At 34.3% G+C, this 12438-nt stretch overlaps 1 protein-coding gene across 4 annotated transcripts in view; it reads left to right on the forward strand.

The window, feature by feature from the left end:
• Window positions 1-12438, forward strand: part of WDR7 (WD repeat domain 7) — a 458806-nt gene that overhangs the window by 124055 nt on the left and 322313 nt on the right. For all 4 annotated transcript variants that reach the window (XM_027868951.1, XM_027868954.1, XM_027868953.1 and 1 more), the window contains 2 exons: window positions 9288-9406; window positions 11693-11816. In XM_027868951.1, the coding sequence (XP_027724752.1) occupies window positions 9288-9406; window positions 11693-11816 (243 nt within the window). The remainder of the gene's footprint in view (window positions 1-9287; window positions 9407-11692; window positions 11817-12438) is intronic.

A 12438-nucleotide genomic window follows, 5' to 3' on the forward strand; every position in this document is an offset into this window, starting at 1 on the left:
TTGTGTGTGTGTGTGTGTGTGTGTGTGTGTGTGTGTGTGAGAGAGGGGGAGAGAGAGAGAGAGAGAGAGAGAGAGAGAGAGAGAGAGAGCTCCAATTTGGAACACTGTGTGGAACACTGTGTGGGAGGGGAGGCAGTGTACAATGAAGCTGAAAATGTAGGTTGGGACAAAGTTGACACAAAAACACAATAGTCCTTCTCCTCAAAGGAGTTGCCATAGTAATGGGAGAGAGAGGACATGTAAATAAAATAGGTACATGCAACATAAAGTGTCAAAGGAAGGTGAGCTTAGAAGGAATGGTTCACCTGATCAGGAGAACTGGGAAAAAGCCTTCTGCTGAAGGTGGTCTTTAAGCTGAGTCTTGGAAAAAAGCTAGGGATGTCAAGATGCAAAGGTAAGGAAGCACAGAACATTCCAAAAATAGGGTAAAGTGAGATAGCACAGGGTATGTTCTGAGGAACTGTAGTGAAGTTTGGTTGGGGAATAGACTATATAGAGGGTAATAGTACGAGATAAGGTCAGAAAGAGGGGGTATTACTAGATTGAGAAGGAAGACCTTTTAATTTCAAAATAATTTGAACTTGACTCATTAGACACTACGAAGATTTCTGAACAGAGGGGTGTTATGACCTGATCTGTGCAGGAAGTAAGACTAGTTCTGGCAGTGGTGTGAAGAATAAATGGAAGAAGGAAGACACTGTGGTGGGAAAGCACTTGTTGACCATTACTATGTTGTAAATTTAGATCTAGAAGAGACCTTAGAGATTATCTAATACAACCTCCTTATTTTTCAGATGAGGAAAATGACTATATAGGGTGACTTGCCTGAAGTCATATAGGTAATAAGCGAGGATTTGAATCCAGATTCTCTGACAGTAAGCAGTTTCTGTCTAGTAATATTGCAGCCAAGTAACAAGGGCCAGTTCTAGAGTGGGAGTGGTGGGAGCAGAGAGGACGGGGGGAGGTTGAGGAGAGATTGCAGAAATTTCAACAGCACTTGTTAACTGGTTGGATATGAAAGGGAGAAGGTCAATTCAAATATATAAAACCAATATGAATATGGAGACTGGATAAAACAAATGACCGAAGTGGTGAAATCAGAAGGAGGAGCAGGATGAGGTAGGAAGATTAAGTTTGATTTTAGGGATGTTGAGTTAGGTTCCAATGTGATATCCATGTACATATTTCTCACATGAATGCGAAAATATGAATGTGAAGTTTGAAGAGGTAATGAGGCTAGAGATACAGATCTGGGAATTATTTCCTCATATATATTAGCTGAAGCCTTTGAAGCGAGTGAAATTCCCAAGGAAGATAGTGCAGAGCAGCTACTTAACAACTTGAGGTCATTGAACTTGTTTTTAAAAAATATTTTGATAAAGATTTCAATATCATTTGTTTCCTTTGTAATCTTATATTTTCTTTTATGCATTTAAAAACATTATTCTAATAAGAGTTCCATGGACTTCGCCAGACTGCCAAAGGGGTCCATGACACTAAAAAGATTAGGACCTCCTAGTGTAGAGAGAGAAGCTAGCTAGTAATACAACACCCATCTTAAGGGATTGGGAGAGGATTAGTAGTTTAGAGAAGGAAGAGAGCCAGGAGACAGTGGTGTCTCTCCTATCTGAAGCTAGGAATGGAAAGAGCATCTAGTAAAAAGAGGTGATCAGCAATATCATATGCTGCAGATAGGTCAAGCGGTATGTGGACTGAGGAAAGACCATTTCTGACCTGTTATGGGAATCATGTTCAGAATGCATGAGGGTGAGGACAGAGTAGGTGGTGATAAAGTGGAGACATTGACTGTAGACAACTTTTCCTATAAGTTTGAACGAGTCAAAAAAAGATATAATGATATCAGCATGGGGTAGAAGAAGTAAGAGAAAGTTTTTTTGTTGTTGTTACATTTGGGAAAAATTGAGTGTGTTTATATGTCAGAAGAAATCAATGGAGAGAGAAAGATTGGAGATTCATGAGAAGAGATAATCGTTGGAGCAAGATCCTGGAAGACGCAAGAATATGGGATAGAATCAACCTTAACTCCAGAGTAGGTGTAGCTTATCCTCTGTGATAAGAGGAGAAGAGAATAGATAAGAAATTTTGAGCTATGGAAAAGGGAATAGAAGAGAATTCTCATCTGTTGGCTTTAATGTCCTTTTTGAAGTTAGAGGTTAAGCCATTTACTCTTTTGGGGGAGTGGGGATCTACTCAAGTGTTTGTGGCTTGAGCAGAACAAGTTTGGAATAGTTATTATGAAATAAGATAAGGAGTTAATAAGAGTAGAATATAGAAAGACTGTCAAATAGTAATGGGTGACCTACTGGAGTTATATAGTATAAATTTGTTACAGGCAACATTACTTTCCTTTTTTGACTTTCTCCAGCTGTGTTCAGTCCCAGGAATGAGGAAATCAGATTCCAAGGGTTACCTAGGGATGAGGATGACAGTGGAAGGTCGGAGGAAGGAGGGAGTCTTCTACAGCTATTGAATCATTAAAATTGTGGCTCATGAGGTCAAAGCTGGGGATGGAGGCAAACGAAGAAACCCTTAAGGGTTAGAGAAACTGGGTTTCTTTAAGAGTGCTGGACATCAGAGAGAAGTGGGCTTAGTTTGGTAGGATGGGAAAGATGAAAAATTTTTTGAAAGATAATCCTTTTAGGTCATTTATACTTTTTGTGGTAAACAATATTGTTTTTTCTGAAATTAGTGAAACCTTTGGGAGTATCCTTATTTCTTAGGATTTGGAAGTGCCTTTTTAATGGGAAATTTATGAAGGACTTTTTGAGTTCTGGGTTTTGCTGTTTAACGCTTTAAATAAGGCTTAGCTATAGTTGATTTTTGTAACAGCAAGTACCAAGAACTAGAAAATTAAATTTATCCAATATTTTTTAAGATCCTACTATGTGCAAAATACATAGACACTCTTGAGGCCATTTATCCAAGGCATTAGTTCCGAAAGATAGACATTAGGAAAAAAAAAAATAATTGAAAACAGAATTGATAGTCTTTTCTTAATTCTTAATGTTCTTTTAAAAGGTCAGTGGAAAGTCCATCTACCAAATCTGGTGGCATTCCATGCAAAAATGAAATGTGTAAATAGTTAAACATTGCTTTTCATATTGGCATTGCTAATGACATGCTCTCTGCAGAAAATTGAAAATAATATATAAGTAGGATGGAAATTATTCTTACAGAATCCCCTAGCTTCTTTTTAGCTTTCTTCCCCCTCTCCCTCTCCATAATTTCCAAGTAACAAGATGGTTACCATGTTCAGATTTTGTTTAAATTATTAATCATTATTATAAATTTTTGAATGCCAAGCTGGGAAGAATCACTTTAAAAATTTTTATTTTCTGATTACTTCCTCCCTATCAACTCATTTTTTTTCTATTCTGGAAATGGACCAGTACCCTTTTCTTCATTAATAGTGCTTCCTGGCTTCTCTGATGCAATTTTCTTTTCTCATTTTCTTTTCTGCATTCATTTTATTTTGCTTGCATTATGGATGTCACTGGTCATAGATTATTAGGCTGATGTGTTTCAACCAGTATGCAGAGTACCTTTTTGCTGAGAGGTATGCTTTAAAAAATGTTATTTAAATAATTCTTACTTGCAATATAATACCAGTAAGAAAAAATGGAGTTTGTAATAGATCCAAACCCCACCCCCACCCCAGAAAGACTGAAAATGAATCTGTTTGAAAAGAAAGGAATCATAGATATTGAAATATTTTGTATAATAAATCACAGGTGATACACATAAATATTTCCATCTAGCACTGACTTGAGATTTTTCATGTAAAAATAATGAGAAAGGCAAGGATTTTGTTTTTTTTAAGGGGTACTAATTGGATTCTAGTTCCCACCTTTTCTAGGAATTTGCTGTGTGTCCTTGGGCAAGTCACTTAACTTTTCTGGTTTTTGGTTTCCTCATCTATAAAATGAGTGGCCTATACAAGATGACTTCTGGTCCCTTTTAACTGTAATATTCTGGGAACTAGTTAACAGTAGAATTTATTTTATTTTATTTTATTTCATTTATTTATTTTTATTTTTAGGCAATTGGAGTTAAGTGACTTGCCCAGGGTCACACAGCTAGTAAGTGTCAAGTGTTTGGTCTGAGGCTGGATTTGAACTCAGGTCCTCTGACTTCAGGGCCGGTGCTCTATCCACTGTGCCACCTAGCTGCCCTAATAGTAGAATTTAAAGGATGATTCTGACAAAATGTAGATAATCGTAATGTTGGACCCTCCGCTAGAACAAAGGTATAAAATAGCCTTTGGTCCTTCTCAAAACTATTTTACTTAAAATCTTTTTTCTTCTATTTTTCTAACCCTTTTTAGGAAGGACAGACATCTGTGATATGGTGTTCTTTCAGTTCTAGGAAAACAAAATCTTTAATACGTTGTGTAGTATAAATCAGAAGTCCTAAGTTTAAGTCCCATCTTTGTTATTTAACTGCATGTGTGACCTTAGTTAGTCAGTCTAAAGATTTTTTAAGGTGATGCAGAGCCTTCTTATCTTGAAACAGCATACTTCATGTCAGTGCATGTTTAAATTGGTTTCTTTGTTTTAATAATATTTTTTTCTAGATTTATAATGGCCAGAAGATTTATCAAAAAGGCCTAAGCAGTTTCTTCTGTGAAATGACTCAGATAAATATGGATTTTGTAGAATGTCCTGTGAACTTTTCTTTTGTAACTACAGATACATATAATTCCCATTACCCTTTTAAGGTATATTCATTCTGCAATTAAATTTCACTTGTATATGACCTAAGTTCCCTTTTAAGGGACATAGAATGCCTAATGGAAAAGGAGTGTCTATTCTGTTTTATGTAGTTGCTAATGTTGGTTTTAATTAATCTGTCATTAAACAATAATTCCCAAACTCCTGCTTACTTACATAGATACTCTCTTCCTCTCCTACTCCTATTATGCTTTGTGAATTAGGGGCATAGGGAGAAATAATTAGTATTACTTAGCTTCTAGAGGGAGTAGTTTTCCTTTTGCTTAGTGAAATAATGGGAGTGCCTGGGAGCCCATCAGGGCAGGGCCCCTTGCCTAGCTCCCTCTTGCAGCAGCGGCATGAGAGGAAAGAGAGCTGAGGCATGGAAGCTAAGTCCCCTGCCACCGCCGCCAGGGCTCATGTTCTCTCTGTGCATAGGAAAGTACATCTCTTAGATGGTCATTGTAACTGGATTTAGGCTACATTTATTTAGAAGAAAGAGTCCAAAGAACAAATATGTTCTTCAGAATAAATATGTTACTTTGGAAGATGAGTTAGATTTTATCAATTATATGATTTATCCCTCTGTAGGAGGGATAAAACCACTTTAAATTCTGCAGGTCAAAGGAAAAAGTTTTTCTCCTTGCGTTTGGTAGACAGTTTCTTTTAAACTTCATTTGTGTAAGATGAACCTTAGTTTTTCTCAGAAAAGTTTAATTTTCTCATATTGGACAGACTTTTGCTGATTAGGCTGTATCCCTTACACGTGTGTGCTGAGTTGACATGCATCCATGTGGAAATTATGACAAAGTAGTTTTCATGCAGATGTCCCATGGTGACAAAAAGCAGTTCACTGCAAGCAAAGCAAACATACCAGTCAGAAGACAATGCATAATCTGGTCAGGAGCTTGAACCTATTGCTGCAGTTCAATGACAGAATAAAGGAAAGGGATTCATTTGAAGATGCTTGTGCATGACATATGGTAATTTCTCCATAGGAAGGAAGTGTCAAATGGTGACCTCTAAATCTAAACATTGACCCCTGTCATAGAATGTGTGTGCCATAAGGTCCTTTTCTCTTTTCATATGATAATTTTAGTCAAGGCTTGTTAGTGGTAAAATAAAATGTGTTATTTGTTTTGTCCTGTGATTTACATTAAGAATTACACAGTTCTCAATAGTTTCTAAAGCCTTGCTTGGTTTATGTATCTTAGGAACTTTTAAAAAAATAAAATACAATGAAGACAGTGCTATGTAAATATTTTCTTGGTATAACTATACTTCATATGCATTATTTGCAAATTGGTATATATTCATTGTGGTAAATAGTTTTTAGATATTTAAAAATAATTTGAACTGTTAAGAAATAAGCTATTACAGACATATTAGCAACACTAAATGACTAGATCCTGTTCCTCCCTAGCTTAATTCAAACATTAGAGTAATAAGAATGTTTTAGAGTAAGGTGAAATTTTCATTTCATTTTTTACCACAGTATCATTTTTGCTATTTGAAATTTTATTGTCTTTTCTTGATTGAGGTTAGAGGTGCTTATAATGTTAGTGTTTTTGACTATGTGTATTGTTAAATATTAAAGTTAGTTTTGGAGTTTGACTTCTAAAATATTTTGTGATTTCTGTTTTATGAAAATATTAGTTTTCCCCTAATTCTTCTTGATCTTACATTTCTGATTAAAAGATTATATTTCAGTTTTACATTCACCATAGTTTTTGCCATTTGATTTTTTTCATTCTTCACTAATACTGAGCTATTTTTTCAGAAACAGCTGTGCCTCAATTTCTCTCCTCTTTATTTCTTCTATTTCCTCTGCAAGCTGCTGCACCTGTCGTTTCCACTCGATCTGATACTGATCACTCTGGTTCTGACCCTGCTCCTACTCCTGCTTTACATGCCTGTTTCTTAGTAAATGAAGGTATTTTCTCTTAAGTTTCTAACAACTTATCCTATTCTTTCAACTTATGCTTTATCTTAGTATGACATGGTTCTTTTATCTAATTTACACATTCATCTTCTTTATTTTTGGGATTCCCACATTGCTTTTTTTTGTGACATTGTTTGCTAATATGTGTTAATAGTTATTATTCTCATGAATTTAATCTTACTTGAAGACTTATATAAGCCAAATTACAATAAGAATTTCTACTGTGGTAGCACAAAAATGTTAAATTTATATGTGAAGCAATATGAGATGGTTGGTTTTTATGTTTTTCTTTGCCACATGTTCTCTAGTTTTACAATTAGTAAATTTATTTCCTTGTGGTCTCATCACCCCAGCTGAATAGATGCTCTTTGCTTTTGTTGGAGGGTGGTATTTCTGATGAGAGATATATGGATAGTCTCTTAATTTTGTATTCACTCTTTCAAATTCCTCAGATCAGTGGCTGTAATCCCTTACCATTTTGTGCTGATTAGGAGTCACTCATTCCCTTTTCTATTTCTCTTTTGAAGCTGATATAATAGCTTATAATTATATCGAACTTGAAACTTTACAAAGCTCCAAAAGGGGCACTTACAGGTTTTATTATTTTTATGTAGTTTGATCTAAAATAGGTAGATTAGTTGTAGGAAGAGGACAAAAATATTTTTTCTCATAATTTGTATATGTTAACTGTATGATTTCTCCAAGAGCCAGGTAAGCATCATTTGCACCCTTCTACCCTCAAAACCCCAATGAAGCTCTGGTGGTTCCGTTCCTTTGTGGTTCTAAAACTTCACCAGCAATGTAAAATGAGTGGATTTTCAATATCTTAGATTTCACCTGTCATTTTGGACCCTTTAGTAAAAGGTAACTCAGTTAGAAACAAAGGAATACTACCCGATCTGTAACACTTTAATGGATGATTCATATAAATACAAAAGGATGAGGATTTATGGGTGTGAATATTTTTGGTTTGATATTCCTGTCAAAGATGTGGTGATAATGTCTATAAAGAAGAAATAGCAATTAATAAATTAATTGGAGTCTCCATCATAGTTCTGTTTTGAAGGTTGAAAAATCATTAGTGTTAAATGAGAAAATTGTGGTCATGTTAAAATATTGTGTGATTTCCCTCTCCACCCCCCCCCCCCCCAAAAAAAGAATCTGGCCACAGGTTCTTGCGACATTGAAACATATTTTTTTTCCTTACTTTTTTTTTTTTTTTTGGCCTGGCCTTACGATTTCCTTGGTGTTGGAAACTTCTGGTGAAATCTGCAACTCTGCCATGATGTAGAGGATTGCCTGGGGCACTGGGTAGAGTCACTTAGCCAGTAGGTGTCAGAGGTGGGGTTTGAAACCAGATCTTTCTGACTTCAAGGCCAGCTTTCTGTCAACTATGCCAAGATACCTCTCATTCTTTTTTCTTATTAATAAGTGATGATGTTTGTATCCAACTAAAAAAAAAAAACTTGTCCGATACATCAATGGAAGGGCTAATGTGTCCCTAATTAATTTATTTACAATTCTTTCTTGTTTACAAACATGAACTTTGTTCAGAAGCATTCCAAGTTATGGAAAAATTGTTTATGTTTCAAAACATCCATAATTATTTTTAAGACTTCTTGTAGGAGTGTGAAAATTGTCCTTTAAGAGGTATTTCAAGACATTGACTTTAAGTAGTGCTCTTATTTTAAATAATAAACCTGAAATGGTTAAGTTAGTAATATATGCAGTGACAGAATATGTGAATGTAATTTAGTAATGGATATTTTAGTCATATAAAACACTGATATTTTAATAGCTCATCATATACATCTTTTCAAATAACAAAGATTTATTTTGTGAACTAGAATGTTGAAAAATAATAACTTTCTCCCTCCTCTAGTTTGAAATGACTGCAGCTCATAGAATTTTTACTAGGGTTTTCAATTTTTCAAATTGCACTTGTTTTCAGAAATGTTTGAGTTCATTTTCCCTCCCACAGTCGGTGCTGTGTTTACCATTTCTAATATGAATACTATTGAAGGCCTGAGAATCTAGTAGTCTAAGAAAGAGGACTGTTAGGCACCTTAAATAACAACTTCTGACACAGCAAGAATGAATTACCTTTTGCCATAGGTAACAGTCACACAGGCGGCTGTATTTAAACTGACACATCCATTGTTTGATTGCACATGGAGGCCTTTAAAACTTTGAAATCAGCTTTAGATGTATATATTTATCAGGGTTTTTAAGCTGTTTTTGCCATGCTAACTTGGTATTTCACCTATATTTTACATTTTGGTGATGACCTACAATTACACTTTTATTTTCATATTCTGAATATTATTTTATGTGGGAATTTTATTAAATAGTTGATTTTTCTTAGGATTTTATTAGTGGTTACAGGCATTAAAAACAAATATTACTTTAAAGATTTTTGGACATCATACAAACATTTTATATATTTTTTGAACAGAATTTCCAATGTCTTTATAATGTCTCTAATGTTGGAAAAATATGCATATTACAGAACATTTCAGCGAACCTGTATATTATATATTTTCTTAAAATAAACCTATTTTAGATTGGTGTTCAAAATGAAAAGATTTTTAATATAGTTTTGATATATTCAACAGGATGGAGTCAGCTAGCTGCTATGCATTGTGTTATGCTTCCAGACCTACTGGGATTGGATAAATTTAGACCTCCACTTCTAGAAATGCTGGCTCGTAGATGGCAGGATCGATGCCTGGAGGTAATATTAAAGTTATGCAACTAGGAAACATCCCTACTAAAATGCTATTCTGATACCTGTTTCGTGGTATCTTAAAGATACAGTGAAGTTTTAATTTCTCTAAACTCTTCTGTGTATCTCTAATTAACTTGTGGAGGGATGTGGGGAGGGGCAATTTACAGTAATTTACATATCTATATGATATAGCAAAAAGAATGCTGGGAACTTGACTTCAAACCCTGCTTCTGATCTCTGGGTTACCTTCTAGCTCTTGATCTGTGTTCTGTAGATGATAAATTTCATAGATTTCATTTTCCTCATCAGGGGTAGACTCTATGAATTTTTAAGATGCCTTTATGTTAAAAAATGCAATGATCAAATCAGATTACAACACACTAGGAGAAGGTTTATATTGTTTTGTGTTGATGAAATTATGTTATTAGAGATTGTTTGAAAAGGCTCAGCAGCAAGAGGTTAGAAATATTTTTGTAAAAAGCAGAGTGTATAAGTATAGTACAAGGAATACTATAGTAGGAGAAAAGAAGATCATTAGCATTTCTGTATATTACCAATGAAGTCTAGCAGGAAGAGATAGAAAGAGAAATTCCATTTAAAATAATTGCAGAAAATACAAAATATTTGGGTGTCTACCTGCCAAGACAAACTCAGGAACTATATACACAATTACAAAACAATTTTCACAGAAATAAAGAGAGGTCTAAACAATTGGAGAAATATTTGTTGCTCATGCATAGGCCAAGCCAAGATAATAAAAATGACAGTTTTAACTAAATTAATTTACTTACTCAGTGCCATACCAATCAAACTAACAAAAAACTTTGGATAAGGGAAGAGTTTATGACCAAAGAAGAGATAGAGAGGATCATAGGAAGTAAAATGGCTAATTTTGATTTCATTAAATTATAAAGTTTTTTGCAAAAACAAAACCAATGCAACCAAGATTAGAAGGAAAGCAGGAAAAAGTTTTTGTAGCAAGTTACTCTGATAAAATCCTCATTACTCAAATTTATAGAGAACTAAGTCAAATTTCTGCCATGTTAGGCAGAAAAGGAAACTGATAAATATTGGAGGGGATATAGAACTGTTGGTAGAGTTGTGAACTGATCCAAATGTTCTGGAGAGCAATTTGGACCTGTGCCCAAACTGCTGTAAGGCTGTGCATACGTTTGACTGAGGAATACCACTGCTAGGTCTATATTCCAAAAAAAAAAAAGGAAAAACACTTACATGTATAAAAATATTTATAGCAGCTCTTTTTGTGGTGGCAAAGAATTAGAAATTGAAGAGATGCCTGTCAATTGAGGCATGGCTGTACAAGTTGTGGTATATGATGATAATGGAATATTATTGTGCTATAAGAAATGATGAGCAGGATGGTTTCAGAAAAACCTGGGAAGACTTATATGAACTGATGCAAAATGAAGTGAGCAGAATCAGGACAACATTGCATACAGTGATAGCAATATTGTATAATGATCAACTGTGAATGACTTAGCTGTTGTGCTTATTACAATGATCCAAGACAATTCCAAAGGACCCATGATGACAAATCATATCAACCTCCAGAGAGAGAACTGGGAAATTCTAAATGCAGATTGAAGCATAATTTTTTCACTTTATTTTTCTTGCTTTTTTTTTTTTTTAACAACATGGCTAATATGGAAATATGTTTTGCATGATTTCACAGGTATAATTGATACCACATTTCTTGCCCTCTCAATGGGTGGGGGAGGGGATGGAGAGAGGGAGAGAATTTGGAACTCAAAATTTTAAAAAAATGGTAAAAGTAAATAAATAATATATTTATTAAAAAAAGAGAAATGTGAGGACATGTACTTTAGAACTATTGAACAGTTGTGTTTTAAATATTGAGCCTGTTAATTTGATAAAGCATGTTGTCAACTATTAATTTCTTTGTCATTTAAATTTCATTTTCTATGAAATCCTTATTAAAAAGTCTCTGGTTATTCCCCATTATTATATATATTGTACCTTGAGAGCTGGGACTGTCTTTTGTCTCTTTCTGTGTGTGCAGCACTTAGCACAGTGCCTGGCACTTAGTAGGCACTTAATGTTTATTGATCATTATTATTGGTTATTCTATGTAGTAAGTTTTTTTCCTTGTATAAATAATTTGGCCTACTATATTCTTAAGTTTGCTTAATTACTATATGTTTTTGTACAATGATAAACCTAATCAAATATAGTTTGACTTCCCTTATTCTTCTGATATCTAAAAGTAAACATGCTTATATTTCCTGATTTTCTGCATATGTTTGAATTTAGGTAAGAGAAGCAGCTCAGGCTTTACTGTTAGCTGAATTGAGAAGGATTGAACAAGGAGGACGAAAAGAAACAATTGATGCTTGGGCTCCTTATTTACCTCAATATATGGATAGTGTTATATCACGTAAGTTTTTTCTTTTTTTCTAAACCTCTAAAATTTTCAGTTGATTAAATATTACAAGCTTATAATAAGCAGAAAAATATCAAAAACCCCAAATGGATATTTCGCTGCAAATATCACTGCAGGTCAGGTAGACTCTTCCTTCACAAGGAAGCTTAGCCATTTTTTGTTGCTTGACTTTGCCTTTAAAAGCATTTACTGATGCATATTTATATTATAAGAGAGATTAGAAACTATCACTACTCTAGAAAAGGAGAAATTTCTAAACCAATAGAGGATGATTAAATAAATGAGATTTCAATACTAGTTGAATTAATTTGTCTGTCCTAAGATTATTAAATAATAAATAAAATAAAAATAAAAAAGGGGCAGCTGGGTGATGCAGTGGAAAGAGCACTGGACCTGAAGTCAGGAGGACCTGAGTTCAAATGCGGCCTCAGACCAAACACTTGACGCTTACTAGCTGTGTGACCGTGGACAAGTCACTTAACTCCAATTGCCTAAAAAATAAATAGAAATAAAAAAAATAACAATAAGATTATTGCAAAATTTCTGTTTGTAGAGAATTGAGAAGGCCTTTGTTTATTTGTGGATTATAGGCAAGACAAGGTTCTTGTGAACAGAT

The sequence above is a fragment of the Vombatus ursinus genome, unplaced genomic scaffold (assembly GCF_900497805.2).
Source record: "Vombatus ursinus unplaced genomic scaffold, bare-nosed wombat genome assembly UNPS02014791.1, whole genome shotgun sequence".
NCBI lineage: Eukaryota > Metazoa > Chordata > Mammalia > Diprotodontia > Vombatidae > Vombatus > Vombatus ursinus.